The sequence below is a fragment of the Netta rufina genome (assembly GCF_964035555.1).
Source record: "Netta rufina genome assembly, chromosome: 5".
Classification (NCBI taxonomy): domain Eukaryota; kingdom Metazoa; phylum Chordata; class Aves; order Anseriformes; family Anatidae; genus Netta; species Netta rufina.
Window position 1 is genome coordinate 31,526,125 of NC_140128.1, and position 16,944 is coordinate 31,543,068.

The 16,944-nt window shown below is 39.3% G+C and overlaps 1 protein-coding gene across 1 annotated transcript in view; it reads left to right on the plus strand.

Moving 5' to 3' along the window:
* Positions 1-3,661: 3,661 nt before the first annotated feature.
* LOC311210114 (cytosolic phospholipase A2 epsilon-like) overlaps positions 3,662-16,944 on the plus strand; it is a gene marked incomplete at both ends in the record, with an annotated part of 28,761 nt that continues 15,478 nt past the window's right edge. The window contains 3 exons of the mRNA XM_084287904.1: positions 3,662-3,688; positions 5,002-5,074; positions 14,717-14,853. Of these exons, the coding sequence (XP_084144030.1) occupies positions 3,662-3,688; positions 5,002-5,074; positions 14,717-14,853 (237 nt within the window). The remainder of the gene's footprint in view (positions 3,689-5,001; positions 5,075-14,716; positions 14,854-16,944) is intronic.

The window sequence follows — 16,944 nt, forward strand, 5'->3', positions numbered from 1 at the left end:
CTTTCTCTCTGTGGTATCTTAATGGTTTGGTTGTTAGTATTTTTTCATCTGCAAAATATTCTGGCATTTCATTGTGACTATTGGTAACAAATCTATGAAGCCCTCTTCAGACACAGAAGTTGGTGATTTTAACATGTAAAAATATTTTATTTGATTTTAATAACTTGAATTAAATGGTGTTCTACCTCATAAAACTTTTGTTGCCCTGATACTTTTTTGTTATGAATTGTCATGAAATATCACATGAACGATACTTAATTTTTCAGACCTGTGATGGGTGATAGATATATAGAGATAGTGACTTTTAGGTCTTCAATGTTCCTTCTTAACAATTAAATCAAACTGATTAATTTGTTTTGAATGGCTACTGCCATTTTCTCCCACAATAAGCTGTATTCTGTCTCAGATCACATGCAGTTATCTCCCTGAAAAGCTATTTTGCTTCAGGATCATCTAGAACTTGTTCAATGTAGTGAGCTGAAATATTACCAAAACAAGTAGCATGTGAGGAGGATTGAAAGGTGTATGATAATTGCATCCACTCAGTCGCACTATTGAAATGGAGTAAGATAACAATATTCTGTTCACTGCATCACAGTTGTTAACCAGCCATAAAATGTAAAATACATCTGCAAGTGCAAATTAAGATACAATTGTCACAGAGTAACCTAGTTATTTGACAAGTACATTGAAGTTCAGTGGCTGAGTGGGAAAAGCTGATTTAAGCACACACAAAAATGTAACAGCTCTCCAACACCAGCGTGATTACCAAAGAACAGATGAAGAGGTGTCCAAAGCATTTCCTGAGAATGCACTAAATGATGTGCGTACACACATGATGAAGGCAACCTGATGAGCAATCCATAAACAAAAAGCAGCACTCCTCTTCAGGCTGTCCAGGAGACCGGTTTGTAACAGAAACAGGAAATGGTTGTGTGTCATTCCGAAGAAGTGAGAGCTTGTCTGCCAAAGCATGGATGTTGATCAACCACCACTGCACCTACATGTTTATATATAACAGAATAAATATCTTATATTTCTTCCACTTCAGCTAATGAGAAATTTCATAACTAAATCCTCTCCCCCTTTGGGCAATTGTTTAGATATTATGAAAAAAAAAATATATTAACTGTTTTGCTTTAAAAAATAAAAAAAGAAAGAAAGAAAGAAAAGGAAGAAAGGAAGAAAGGAAGAAAGGAAGAAAGGAAGAAAGGAAGAAAGGAAGAAAGGAAGAAAGGAAGAAAGAAAGAAAGAAAGAAAGAAAGAAAGAAAGAAAGAAAGAAAGAAAGAAAGAAAGAAAGAAAGAAAGAAAGAAAAAGCTCAGCTGCTCAGAGAAGGGAATCTACTGAAACACACAACAGTCAAGAACAGTCAAGAAAAGTCCACCATAGAGGGAATTGTAGTTTGTTATGAATTTTTCCTCAGAGGCAAATTACTGGAGAAAGATGAATAGTCTTTAGTCTTTTCTAGAACTGGAGCTGGTTATTTTGGTCCTAGACCCACAAAAAGGGTTGTGAGACATAGACAGTAGCTGGCAGCTGGCCAGCCAGGATGAGAGTCAGAAGAGTCTCTTACCTCCTTGTGCAGCCTGGCCTAAAAGAAGTAGGTAAGAGCTATAGAAGGGTCTTTTCTCTACTCACATTTACCAGCAAGGCATGTAGATATTTTCACTCTTATCTTAAATCCTGTCTGACGTTCTATCTGAAAAGCCACTGATAAGCTCAAAATAAAGAACCCAAACTGTCAAAATGGGCATCATGTTTTAATCTTTAATGCCTACCAGGGAGGGTCTCATCATGTTTGTCAGAGTTGTCCTGTTACTGCAAAGATCTGAGTGTTGTATCAGCTCTGCCAAGTCTGCCAAGTCTCCTGGGGTACCCTGGTTCAAATGGTAAGGACCTGCTCACCTGGTTTTACCAGCCTCAGGCTAGTTAGAAAATACATATTCCTTAGAAAAGGGACCTAAGGGTCCCTCCTACAGACTGCTACACCTTCTGCATGTCTATTAATGGAATTTGAGATGTACCCTAAAATATTAGAAAATCTGAACCAAAACAGAAACTGTAGTTTCTTGGACATTGTCATTGTGTTTTCCGTTACTGGATTCTTCCTGTTCTGTATGCTCATGCTAGATGTGTCCCAGGTGCCTGTCCTGGGCCTTACCACTAGGCCTTCTAGCAGAGCCATTTGCTAGCCAGTGTCCAGGATGGGATCCCTCCAGCTCCACCCATGCCCTCCAGTGCTTACTGTAGGGGACACTCACACTGAGTTTAAGAGATCCTCTGGAGGAGGGGATAGAGGCCTGGACACTGGTCCAGAGTTTTTCTTTCCTTGAACTATTCAAGTCAGACTTTCCCAGGGGAAGGCTCAGGAGACAACAGCTCGACCACTGCAGAAGCTAACAAAACAGTCCAGGCTTACCCACTTGCTGATCAAGTTTCTCAGCTTTGGACAAACAGCCAAGGCTGCTTGTCTGATTCAGCATCTTTTCATGGATTTACTTGGTTTACCTGATTATTGAGCTTGGTAATGCTTATTTCTTACTGTACAGAGCAGGATGATTTGATTTTGGGAATGATTGTTGTAGACAGGCCAATAGAAGAAATTAGGATTTAAGGAATGTTATTATGATGCTGAAGATCTCTTACCAGAAAGAATGCCTTTGGGGGAATGTTGTAGGTACAGGATTGAGTTTTTTTTATTGTGCATTTTCCTGATGTGTGTAGAAGGGGAAGACAGGTGGTGGGTACTACCACCATTTTGTGAGAATACAGCATCAGCTCCAGCAGACATCAAATGGTGATTTCATACCAGATATCTGGGCTTGTTAGTAGTGGGATACATACACAGGTATTTACATATCTGCTGTTGCAGTTTTCTGCCAGAAAAAAAAAAAAAAAAAAAAGTGTCATTTTTATATCAATTTAATTACACTGTATCATGTTGAAAACAACTAGACATTAGCATTTAAGATGAATGAATGTACGCCCAAATTTGGAGGAAAATGGTTTTTTTTTTTTTGTTTTTTTTTTTTTTTTTTGTCTTGGTTTACTTTTTTGCTTGTTTGTTTTCTTTTTTTGCTTGTTTGTGAAGGTCCTGAAAGCAGGAAAACATATAATCAAGCTGACCAAGTACACACATGAAAGGGGGGGGAAAATCTACCAGCGTGTAATTCTACCTTAGGAAAGTAAATCAAATTTGGTTGAAATGAAGAATCTTTAAAAGTTTTCTCCACAATACTTTTGACTGTTTATTGAATTACTGCTAAACTGCTGTTTTCCTTCATCCTACACATATCTACTGTTATCTTCTCTGATTTGTGCATTGTTAGACTGCCAGGTTATAGGTATCCATGCAAGTGCTGTGCACTATCACTCCTTAATCTTGATTTGCCAATAGCTCTAAGCATCTTGGTGTGTACAGCATTCCTCCAACACACACCTGTGGTGTTTAGCTATCAAATAAACTCAGCAAATTCCCTCCCCTTCTCTCTTCATACTTTCCCTTTCAGGCAATAAAGAAGGTGGGGCATAGATAAGCCACTTGGTGCTCAACAGGTGCCTCCTTAAAGTTTGCAGAGGTACTTCACGAGTCACTGCCAGCTGTTGCCTGTAACACTAACGTGACAACCATATCTGACTTGTATGCAGCTGGGAGCAAAATGGGATCCTACTGGAGTTCTCGTGAGGTAGGAAATTCAGACCAAAATTCATTACAAGCTGAAGATGACCTGGGGTGAGTTTGTGACTGGGATTCTGGTGTCTAGAATAGGTCTCAGGAGCTGTTAGTCCAACTTTATGCATGTAGTTATTTATGTCAGGCAGACCTATGGCTTTGCTGGTACTAACATCCCTGTGGAGGCATTTTTGGTGGTGGAGAGAAAATCAGCTGCACTGGGTGACCCACACAGAGGTTGGGAAGAAGTCTGATGTTTCTCATAGAAATTTGCTGAGGACCTGGGCTGAATCTGTGGTTTGATGTAAGCATGTTGGGATCTTTCTCAGCACAGCATTTGTCAGCTATGAGTATTGTCATTTGCTGTGCCTAGGTAGCTGTGCTAGCAGCCACCTGGTAGTGGTTTACATAGGAGAGTCACAGACTTACAACAGTAGTTAATCACAGACACAAAGACAGAACTAGTTTGACGTTTGTGCATGGCTGACACCCAAGAAAATCTTGGTCTGTGAATTCTTTCTTTTTCTTTTTCTTTTTTCCTTTTCTTCTTCTTTTTTTTTTTTATACTTTTTTTTTTTTTTTTTCCTCCTCTCCTTTGGTGGAACATAGGCAGGGAAAGACACAAAACTCTCTATTGGGCTTCAGAAAGTCTCGTGCTCTGTCCTTTCCTCAGCTCTGAAATTAACTTGCTGTCTGACTATGAATGAGTTACTTAATCATTCTGTGGTCATCTTCATTAGCTCTAATGAAATTACATTATTCTAAATATATATATACAATATTAAAATTAATAAATTATATACAATATTAAAATTAATAAATAAATATATACAAATATTCTAAAATGGAAATTACAGAACATTTCTGCATAACAGGGATATGTTAGCAAAAGTGTTCATTGAAACCAATGAAGGGCTCAGAGACCTCCAGTGTGGGACCTCCATGGCTTAACAAACAAGCAGAGTGAAAGTGTAAACAAAGTGGCTAAAGAAACCCTATGAATCTATAGGTTTATCATTTCAAAAGGACAGGAGAGTAATGAACTGAATCTTGCAATGGTCTTCACGTGGGAGAAATGTGCTCAAAGCGTGGTGGAATGGGGCTCCTCATCCTTTCTGCTCTTCCCCCCTGTCCTTAACCACTAAAACAGCCCCATGAGAATGAGTAAAGCTAGAGGCTTCTTAGTGATAAAGGGCAGGAGAACTAGTCTTCCAATTTTGCTGCATGGTGTTAAAAAGTGCAACAAACACTTATGGGAGTGCATGCTTTATGAAGCATAAACCATTTAATGTTTATGCGACTATTTGTTTTGTCATATTTCTGCAGTGTGAAGAATGTCCATGCAGCTCCCTCTCTGTAAAAGTCATAAGGATGAGAAATCTGAGAAAGGCAGATCTGTGTGAGTATCACGGTTTTTCTTTGATAGTAGTTCAGTTCAGAAAGCAGTAAGGCTAACCGAGCACTGTAACATGTATCTGTGTACAAAGTGTCACCATGGTTTCAGATATTGTTCCATATTTGAATATGTGCTATTCTTAAAATACACTCTTTTATAAACAATACCTTTCAGTTTATAGAAGTGTTACACTTAATGGAAATACCAAAAGTCAGCTGTGGTATACTGTGAAGTGTCTTAACTGTTAACAACTAAGTGTCAGTTACAGTGTCTGACATGCTGTGATACAGGCTGTGCCCCTGCTTCTGGATGAAAATGCCAGCACTGATGATGAGTGGCTGCTACAGGCTGTGGGGTAATATGAGGAGCTCTGCTACCATCTGTCTGTCTTTTGCAGGCAGTAGAAGTACATTCAGGCACATCTATATTTCTATATCTTATTAAAAAAAAAAAAAAAAAAAAGACATTATATGGCTTATTGTCAAACAACTTTTTCTGTGAATGGTTTACTGAAATGCATTTGAAATACCAGGCTTGCAAAGCAAAAACAATATGACTGAAATGTTTCTGGGGGGTTGGTGTAGTGGGTGAGAGTGGAAAAGAAAAAATCTCAGTGGTTGCTCATGTAGGACAAACCAAGCTGATGGGACAACTCAAATCTGTCTCAGAGAGAAGACACAAGGCAGGACTGTAGCAAGAAGGAAGTGAATATGTATCTTTACATAGTAAGTAAACCCAAGTGAACTCAGCAAGAATATTTGCTTCCATGGAGACCACATGGCTTTCCAAAAAAATATTGGACTGGCCTCAAAGGTTTTGCTCACCATTTTAAAAGGCTAGTGTGTGTTGTTAAAGGTCAATAAATGAGAAATTATTCACTGTTAAAAAGCAAACCGAAACTGAGTAAAAAAAACTTTTTCTTTTTTTTTTTTACTTTATAGATCCATAAGACTAACAGTAGCATCTCTAAATAAAATTACAAATAATTTCAGGTTTAGGATTATTCTTCGCTTATTTATTTTTTTGGAAAATACTTTTTGTGGGAATGTATTTCTCATGTAATTCACAACTTTCCTCACGTATTTGTAAGTATTTTAAACATTTCAAACAAAACATATTTTAGGAAAAGCATAAAACAATGGTTGTATTTCCCATTTACAGTTATTTGGTTTATTTACTATTTTTGTATAATTTAAAGTTGTTAAGAGAGAGGGTGTTGGTGACAGAGTTGAAAGAGGGAGCAGAAGTAGTTCAAGCTGAAAAACCTATCTGTGCTTTGATGGAGTCAGTTGGATTAGGCCAAAATGTAGTTTTTGGAAGACCATGTGTCAAAGACAAGTATGCTTTGATTTTCTTGCTCTGTGGCACTGTACAGCTAAAGGAGAGCCCGTGTCCTCCTCTGTGCAGAGGAACTGCTACCCACAGCATCTTTGCCTCCTTAAATCTTGCACAAGTTGTATAATAGAGGATTTGTTTTTATATTACAGGATATCTATGTCAATTAACTATGATCGTGATTGCCTAGGTTTTTCCTTTTGTGTCAAACAAAAGGTCGTATTTGTATGTGGTGTGAGCATAATAACAAGAATTAGGCTACTAATGTGTGTTGAAATCTGATATGAGTAAGGCTTACTCATGAATCAGAAGAATTTTCTCCAACATATGTAGGATATCACGCAGCTACAGTCTAAGTAGTACACATAATTCCCAAGACAATGGCGTCCCAATTTCTGGACATATTTGAGTTTAGCTAAAGTTTTTCTATAAAAAGTTGTAATAATGGTGATACTAGACCAGCCCAAAGGTTCATCTGGTTCTGTAGTCCTCGGAAGTGGCCTACAGCAGATGCTTCTGGACAGGAGAAACACTAAGGCATGCTTTTCATCACACCACTCTCCCACAGATCTCCCAAGAGATCTGTGTCTCACAAGGTCTGGCTCCTGATTCAATGGTATTCTTTGGGGTGGTCTGTATGCTTATATTGCAATTAAATAGTTATGGATATTATTATTATTTCTAATCTTATTTGCCTTGCTTGGGCAGCAGAAATGCCTTCTAGAGAAATCCTAATATTTTCTGGCTGGCCTGAAAAGGCCTTTTCTACATATTATTTAGGGCTCTCTCTCACACAAAACAATTGCACCCTTGCATTTATTCCAGAACTGGCAGACAACTTAACATTAACAGCTGCATAGCTGCAGCTATCTCTTGTTTTTAAACTGTGAAAGCTTTGTGGCTGTCACAAACATACCCACTGCTCCAGCAGAATCTGGATTCACTGTCTAGATGGTGCAATTTCTCTGCAGCTGTACAGGATAGTGTGTGGATAAATGTGTTTAACTGCCTGAAGTTTGAACATCCGTCATCCAAACAGGCTGGCTTGAGACACAGGCAAAACAGGGAGCTGCGACACATTCCTAGCGGCAGGTACATGGCCATGCCTGTTTTCTCCTGGCAGAGAAGAGCCGACATTGCTGCTGCTGTTGGGAGAAGAGTTAGCTGTGAACTATAGCCAGCAGGAACCACCAGGTACAGGAGTCACAGGCTGAGGCCCATGGCCTGTCCACATTCCTATATTCCCATCAAAGTGCACAAGGGACAGGGACGGCTGCACTGGAGCTGACCAAAGGTCTCTCCTGCTAAAGTCTGAGAGCAGCCAAAGGCAGGTGCCTCAGGAGGAGGATGAGAGTAAGGTGAAACAGTATAGTGTTCTCTCATCCTCCAAGCACTTCAGATGTGGTGATATCCCAGGCCAAACGGCGTGTCTATGAATGCAGCAACTCTTCTAGTCTCTTTTTGAGCCTATGTAATCTTTATGTATCAACAACAATCTTTGTCCAGACTGGTTTCCTTGTCACAAAAACCTTTGCTGCTATCTCAATGCTCATCTTTGCAGTGGCAAAATCAGTTTGGCTGTTGCTTCTGAAAGGCCTTGAATTTGTTCTTCCATCCAGTGGCTTTCTGTGACCTTCCCTTGTGTTTTTTTCTGTCAGTTGGTGTGGTGGAGCTTGGATTTCAGAAGCTGCCACCATGTGTAGGAAGAGATCAGTTGTTGCAAAAGTCTTGTTTGTCAAGGGCTGATCCACCAGCCAAGATCTCTAAAAGAGAGAGGTGAGCCTTCGTCCTCAAGTCCCTGCATTCATTTCTTCACAGCCCCCTTTGAAGCCACCTCTGTGCAGGACCCTGCATTTCCACCGTGTAAGAATTTCTTTCTGGAAAGACTTCTCTGCAAGCCAAGTACAACTGCATTTCAACCTAACAGGAATTAGACCCATACTGTGGAAATTCCCCATTGTTGATATTGTTTTCATTGAGGCTGTTTGCCATACCATGTTTGCTACTTTGCATTTAGCAAAGTCCAAGGTTCCAGAAAGTGTTTCCTGAAATACCTGTGATATTATTTTATTTTATTTTATTTTTAAAATGACAGCCTACTTTTCAATTAGTGTTTTCATTACATAAATTATGAAACTTGTCTTTATATCTTGCTGTAGTGCTAAATCTGTCTTGTTGCTGTGTCATTTCAATAACAAACTCACAATACTGCACTGACCATTGATTTTAAGACTTGAAAGGCAGTATTACTAATTTTTTCCCTATATCATCTAAATCCTGGGTAACCCACCATAGCAAGACTTCAGCTGCTGTGTTGTCCAAAAGAGGCTCTTTGATAGGAAAAGGAATGACTGAAGACATGCTAAACAAGCTGCATATACTGCTTCTTACCCTTTCCACTGCCTGTATTATGAGTGTGAGAAGCCAGCAGCATCTGTCGTGTGAGGCAGGCAGGCAGATAGTGTGAGCCAGCCAGCACTAATGCCTTAGGGTGAAATCAGTCTTCTGTTAAAATGAATGTGGTCATTGACTTTTGCTGTGGTTGAGGAAAATCCTTGAATGTGGCCCTATGATTAAGAGCATTGCTGCCCCTGTAAGACATCTCATCTAGGTTCCTCATGCTACTAGCCCCTCAGGAGGGCTGTGTTTGCATTGAGAGAAATCCTAAAGGCAACCTAAGATAAATGCTTGACAATAGGTCAGTGCTTGTACCTGAACAAAGACAGAGAAATAGTTATGTAGATAACTACAAAGTTGCAACAAGGCCTGTAAACAGTGATTTTCTAATTGGTTAAGAAACTGAAACAAAAACACATAAAAGAAGCAACTGCTGATCATCAGAAACTCCTCCCTGTGATGTCATACCTGAAGCAAGGCTTTTCTTACTGTAAATGAAAACTGTTCAGATCAGGATCAAGGTCTAATTGCGTAATTACTAATTGCACCTGGCCATCTTCCTGTAGCCATGCTGACTTCTGTGTACCTTCTGTGTGCAAGAATAGAAAGCTGTTTTGGTGGTTAAAGGTATTATATACAATGTTCCCCCATGACTTGCTGTAGACTAGTGGTGTAGTCTTGGAAAAGGTGTTTTTACTCAGAGCATTAGTTCCTCATCTCTACACTAAGGACTGCAGAATGGGTATTAGGTACCTCACAGGGGCATTAGAAGGATAAACTGTTTAGTGTCTGAAGGACTGGTGAAAGGAGTCAACTTTTGATAAAAGTGTCAGGCTCATCCCTGTCTCAAAGACAAAAGCTGGGAGCAGCTACCATGCTCTAATACTGTACCAGCACAAGTGGTACTGCAGCTGTTGTCTTCCACTGAACAGGGGTGATCTTATGAAAGTCTTTTGTGGTGGTACTACATACTCTTGGTAGACTTCACTGTCCTCTTGTTCAGAGGAAATACGTATCTAATGAGCAGTTGAAATGGGCTTTGAAATGTTTTATAATTTTTTAAATCTCAAAACCTGTTTTAAAACAGGTTGTAAGAGGGCGGAGGCAATGGAAATGAACAAGGGAGAAGCTTGGGTGGAGAATAGAGGCTGGAATGAGTAGGTGATAATGGCAGCAATGTAGAACCAAACCATGTTTTTTGACAAGTCACAGGTCTATACAGAGCTTCATGGCCCTTCATTCTTTCTCCAACACTTAGATTGCAGAGCTTTAGGCTGTGGCACATGACTTTGTTTCAAACATGACAAGCTCATATTTGAGCTTGGAAAGTTCCAGCAAACCTGGATGGACATCTGAGCGAGAGCTGAGATATGTTTTATGAAGTGTTGTGCTTATAGAAAACACAGCACAAGACTAGTGTTCAGTTTCTTTCAAACATATGTAGGCAACTTCAGGGGTTATTAACAGATAGTAGCAATGCCATATGTGCTTTGATTTCTGAATAGACATTCTGTATTTATAAATTTCTTTGGGCTGAGTTATGTAATGCCTTCTCAGTCCTTATGAAGTTAAGCTGAGCAGTGCCTTTTCCCACGCTTACCATCTCCCACTTCTTCTTAAAAGTTATTGTACCTTGGCATTTTTGATCATCTTTGATAATGATCATATTTTTACTCTGTGTACTTGTTATTATTTTACAGTAGTGTATTGCATTTAAGAACAAAGTATACTTTGTTTGACACTGAACAGTGGCCACAACTAGAATATCAGCAGATCTGTTATAGTACTATTAGTTAGGTGGCACATTCCAAGAAGTTCATAAAGAACGTGAAGATTGATACACGTATTTACTCATTGCACGACTTGCTTCAAGATATCTGAGATAGTCCTTTGATGAGAAGAAGGTACAACTTCCTACCTTCAGTATTTTAATGTGAAAAATACATTTTTTGTTCAGTGATTACCAACAGATTTTCTTACATACTATTAAAGATGCTGCAGAATCTGTTCTAATTCAGTCCTGGTTGCTCCAGTTTCATCAAGACAACAGTATCTGCAGATCATCTAGCTGTGCATTAAGCAATGTGACTGATACTGTAATCAATGATTCACTCCTTCCCGTACATGCTGAGCAGAGAGTGGCTTTGTTTTATACATGCATGCTCTTAGTGCTCCTTCACAGGCATGAGATGAAGCATGCTGCTGAGGTGAGCTTTTTGCTAGAAGAGCAATGTGATAGGGCTTGTGGGATGTCAGAGTCCCCGTGGAGGTTTATCCCGAAGACTCTGAAGCAGTGCCAGGGAAAACCTTGCCCTTGAGGACTTTTATCAGTGATGTTCTCTAGAGAGGAGCTTCAGCCAACCTTTTTGCTGAATTGAGGCCGTTGATTACCTTACAGATAAGGGCCAAGAATCTTGAGGTAATTTGCTATTATGTGGGAGGCCAATGTAAAGAAGAGAGGCTAGATTTTACGTGGCAGTGGTAGTCTGCATCACTGAAAAAGCACGTGAGGGTTTCCACATGAGGCTATGGCTTCCCTCCCAGGTAATTTGTCTTGCTGTATCCAGCAAGAGGCAATAAAGTAGTGCTGCAATAGTAGCCAGTGAAGTTGAAAAGAGAGATTCACTCACAAATGTTGGAGATAGCGCTTATATCCTGTTCTGCTATAAAATTGACAATCTTTTTGAACATCTGCCTGGCAAAGGTATTCATCTTCTATTTATCCAGGCCCAATCTTTACAACATTTCTCTCCAAAGTTCCCTTTCTGTTCAAGAAGAAAAAGTAGACAGAAAAGGTTTGGGGTGAAAATGTTCTTTGTAAGTCATATACATTCTTAATGTTTTCATTCATTCTTATTCACAGGAAAGTTGCTGTAAACTCCTAGATCAGTTGGGAGTGCTGGAGGATTCCAGCCAGAAGTGTGAACTCATTTAACTGTGAAAATGGGATTAGTTGTAGTCCTATGATAAAAGACAGTCTGGATGCTGTGTGTTTATCAGTGGTTTACTTCGATGTGAAAGAAGCTGACAGTGGCATCTTTGTAGAAAAGATATATACAATGTGAAGACTTGACTGCCAGAAGCAAAGCACATGGTACACATCCAAAGCATAGTATTTACATCAGGATGAACCACTGCTTTGATATAAATTTTTAATCCAGACCTAATGAGGAAATAAACTTAAAACAAACTGTAATTTCTGTCTATGTTATGCCCTGTATGTTCAAAATGTGGTTCATAAAATTGTCTCTCACATTTGCAGTACTTTTGCAAATAATGAGGCCTTTCATCATCCAAATATTATCTGGGAATCTTTCATTTGGGCTTGTGGTACAGTATAAGGATTTCTCTATCACTTCCTTCCCAGACAGTCAAGTCTGGGAGGGAGACTGGTTAGTTGGTTTCCATGTAATACAATTGATCTATATAATAATCATGCCATGATTATTCTGTTTATTGCCTTCCAGCATAAACATGGGCATCACGTGGCAGCAAGCCCTGATTCCATATAATATGTTTGTAGGTTCACCTGGACTGGTCCTCTTCTCCTGAAGCAGGATCAAATTTACCTTATCTGATAAATTATCTGAGCAGGAGTACTGTCTGAAATGATTCATAGAAAATTTATAAAAAGGCTCTCAAGAGAGCTCGCTAGAGCACTTTTAGAGATGGAACAGTTTTCCTACTATGTCTTTTGTTTATTTCCACCTTGCCATGCAGAGACACTGATCATTCTCCTCTTTTTTACACTCATTTGGACACTCCATAACTGATTGTTACCCTCTTCTTTGTCATTCTTTGTTGTTGAATTAGCAAACTCAATTCCTTCAGCTCTTTCTCATATGCTAGGCTGATTAAAACAGTCCTCTTAAATCTGGATATGTTTCATTTCAGTAGCTGGTCACGGTTAAAAGTCTTTAAAGATGGAGGTAGAAAGTGAGTGGAAGAGAACTAGAACCTGGAAGACGCTGGGCATCCACTTATTCTTGTCCACGGCTGGGAGTGTATGCAGACATCTCAGTCTCCGGCACTTACATCTAGCATTATGTATTTGGGATCTGGTCCTAATGTTATATAAATCTATGTTGTGTTTGTAAGTTATCTGAAGTCCAACAGCAGTATAGTTTTGTGACATAATTTGTTATTTTTCATGCAGTGGTCTAGTTGTAATTGCTTGTTTTCATATTCAAATGTCTTTATCTACATTCTTGTCTTCAGCTATGTTGAGACTGAGGCCTCACAGGTTACTAACTGAGCTGCTGTTAGTGTAGATCATCAAGCTGTGGGAGTTTGTTTTGCTCTTATTAATGGTGAGCAGCCGTTTTAAAGACTGGAGTAACTTTTGCTACAGATCTACTGTGTTCAGAGAGGATGACAGATTGAAGAAATTTCCCACCACAGCTCTATCTAGATGCAAGTCAAGAGTGTAGCACTGGTTTCTTTGCTAGAGAAACTATCTAAAGCCCATCTTCTCAAACAAGCTTCTTATCTAGTATGTATGACAAAGAGATTTCCCAGACCACAAGTGAACAAATTCTCAGAAACACACATACCTTCTCCTCTTGCACTGCCTGAGGATGTACCTGTGCAAAGTTAATATTCTCTTTTTCACTTACTAAAAATCAGTGGAAGAATTGTAGAAAATATTGTGGGGAATACAGCTAAAAATGCTTTTATGACCTCATTAACCAATACATTGTTATCTAAAATTATATTACACATATTCAGCATTTAAAATTATAGTAATAAGTTTAAATTATCCTAATATTCCTTAAAAGTAGTATAGAGGTCTGTATTTGTAATGGTGAAGTCTTTTCTTCCCCACTGTGGACAGTAAGGGGGAAATTATCAAATGCATGCTGAAAAACTGGAAGATGTTTCATGTTCAGGTTGTATCAGAAGACTTGAAAGATAAATCATATGTAACATGATTGCAGAAATTGTTTTAAGCAATACCTATTCATTGCCACATGAGTAATACAACGCGTTTAAAGAAAGTGTGGAATGAGAACCAAAGACTGACAGAAAGAAAAACATAATTACTGATAAGGTGCTCTTTTCTTGTGGGCCATCTGGTAATAATAATAGTAGTTATTTTTTGTGTGTGATGCTTTTAATCATGGGATGTCAAAGCAAGTTACAAAAGAGGAAATGATCATTATCACTGTTGTATTGATGGGAAAATGCAGATAGAGAAGATTAATTTAAATGGAAGCAATTGCCTGCAATGACCTAGCAGCCTGGAACAGAGCTGGGATTGGAGCCAACATGTCATGAGACCTTTTCCAGCAGGTTACCTGCTTGGTCACACTGCCTCTCAGCATATGTCCCATAGTCCCAAACTATCTCATATTACACCAAATCTGACCTGCTACTGTGATTACAAGATGAGTTCTAGGGGTTGGAGACAATAGAGACAACTGTGGTTGCCCAGCAGACAAATAAAATGTCTGTTGTGTAAACATGAGTACAGAACCTAGGATAGGTAAGAGTGAACAACAGTACAGAGGGAGTGAGTCCTGCCATGCTCTTCACTTCAGGGTCTCAACAAACTGGGGACACATCAATAATGGGTTTGTTAAATAAAAATAGCTCTTTTTTTTTTTTTTTTTTTCTTCCTCACTAGTTCCTTTTACTAGGATAATTGGATATTAGGATGTATAGATATATTAGGATAGTAGCTTCTCTGAATCTCTGTTAATGACCAGAGTTTCAACCTGCTTGACAGAACAAGTAGTAGTGAGGGTTGTTGAGTAAGGATGTTTAGGAAAAGTAATAAAAACAGTATCTCCTTTTTGCGGCTTACTGTCTATGCAGTGCTATAAGCTTATGTTCTAAGATTTTTATCATAATATGTTAGTTACAACATATCTCTCTTTTTTTTTTTTTTTTTTTTTTTTTTTTTTAATACAGTTAGTCAAACTGACTGCTATGTAAGCCTGTCCTTGCCTACTGCTTCATCTGAGACTGTCCGGACCAAAACCATCAAGAACTGCAAAGATCCAATCTGGAATGAAACATTTTGCTTCAGGATCCAGAGCCAAGTAAAAGTAAGATACAGAGTGCATTTGTTTTTCTATGTGGACAGAGACCTCATTGTGTGATCTATACATAGGGTACCATAAAAATAGCTATGTGCGAGGGACTGGAGGGATGGTGGGTAAGGGTGTGCAGTAGCATGCAACAGCAAAATTAAATTTTATTTTTGTGTTGTGTAGAAGACAGATGAGATATTTCACAGCTATCAATATAATGTTCTTCTGCTTTTCACTTTTTCTTTCTTTTATTATTTTTTCTTTTTTTTTTTTTTTTTTTTTGAAGTCACTGCTTTTCAAGAGTAAAGGTGAGAATTTCAGAGTAGACTGAACAGCATAAAAAAAAGACACATGAACTAAGTAACGAAAGCAAGCCTGAGTGCTTTTTAATTATTATTTCTTTGGAATTACCTCTTTTTTTTTTTAAAAAAAAAAGGCAAACAAAACAAAATTTTCAAGTTTGCAAAAGACTAGCTAAGTTTTTACCATGGTGATAAATGTGAGAGCTTAAGATAAGCATGAAGAAAGGTTGGCTTATGCCTAGGGCTATCAAACCTTGTTTTAAGACATGCACCTTTCAGTTCCTGGTGCTGCTGACAGAGCAGGTGAAGTGCAGTTCCACCAGGTGCTTGATCAGCAGGCCAGTCCCCCACCTATCTTGATCATCAATGACCAATCATCAATTCCAACAGGATGCTCAGAACAGCTTCACCACAGGTGAGGTGGTGCTGGTCCTGTTTTGTACACTTTTTCAGCTTCAGCATGTCTGCTGATCTGTGGCCTAACTCCAGTGTTTTCCTTGCAGACCTAAAAAAAGTCCAGCTTCTTTCAAAATACCACTGAGGCACAATTTCACCAAGCCCTTCAGGTTTAACAGGAAGACAGAAGGCAAGGCATGAACATTTTAGCATGAGAACAAACACCCACTGATCTGTACGTCTTGCACCAGAACACTGGCACCTTGCAATGGCCTGTGTCTGACAAGTATTTCAAAATTGTGATACCAGATGTAATAGCCAAAAAAACATGGCAGAGCCAGTGGCTGCTGGAAGCTGCTTTAACTAGTCCTGCAAGTAGGAGTATTTTGGAAGACCTTCTATTTATTCTGCAGTTAAGTTTGTGGCAGGACGTGGCAGTAGCCCCAGCAATTTTTGGTGAGCGGCAGCAGCAGCATGGTAGTGGCTGCTGTCACTTTAGTGTAAACTGCACAAACATCTTCTGGAGATTTTGGACAACAACACATACTGGCATGTCTGCCACTGCTACCTCACTACTGTGTTCAAAAGACCAAGTTAAGGCTCTTGCGGGTTACTCTGCATACACTGGAATTCCTGTGCTCGTTGCCTTCTGAACAGAGCCAGAGTCTGCTGCTCTGCTTATTTTCTTCTCACTTGTCATGTGTATAGCTCAGGTACTCATCTTGCCAAATCATGGGAGCTAGAGCTCAGTAAAATCACACAACACATTGTCACCATGGAATATAAAAACATTTTGATGTTCAGCTGCTTCCTGTCAGGAACCAGTGTGTTTATTGGAAGGGATCTGTTCTGGTGAACTTCAGACAGATTACCACCCATGTGGATGGGCTTCCCCAGGCTGCTGCATGGCCTCCCCACCACCAAGCTGGCAGCCTCCTGTCCCTCTGAGGGTCAAGTTAGGACGGTGTGTCTCTGCCAGCGCTTTCACAAGGCACCTGGTGCCTTCATGTCCTCTGTCAGGAGCAGGAAACCATCCAGAGGCTGTTCTGCCTCCTACACTAGAAAATGTCCACCATTTTAGCCAAATAAGGACAGTCTGCTACAATAATAGATGTATCTATTACTGTAATATATATTTCTGTGATATATCTTTCTCATCCTCTTAAATTATATTCTTCAGCCTGTGAACCTAACTGTTGTGGCTGCTTGTCTCTGCTTCTTGCCAGTCTGTTTTTCTTAGAGAGGTGATGGAAAGAAATTCAGAGCTCCATAGATGACCGTGTCTGCACTGAGGATAATATTTTCTGTTTGAACCACAGTGTGATGCATTTATACTTGTGCCCTTACAGGACAGCAGCCTTTCTGACAGCAAACTGCAAACTCATGTTTGCTAACACTTGCCATCTCT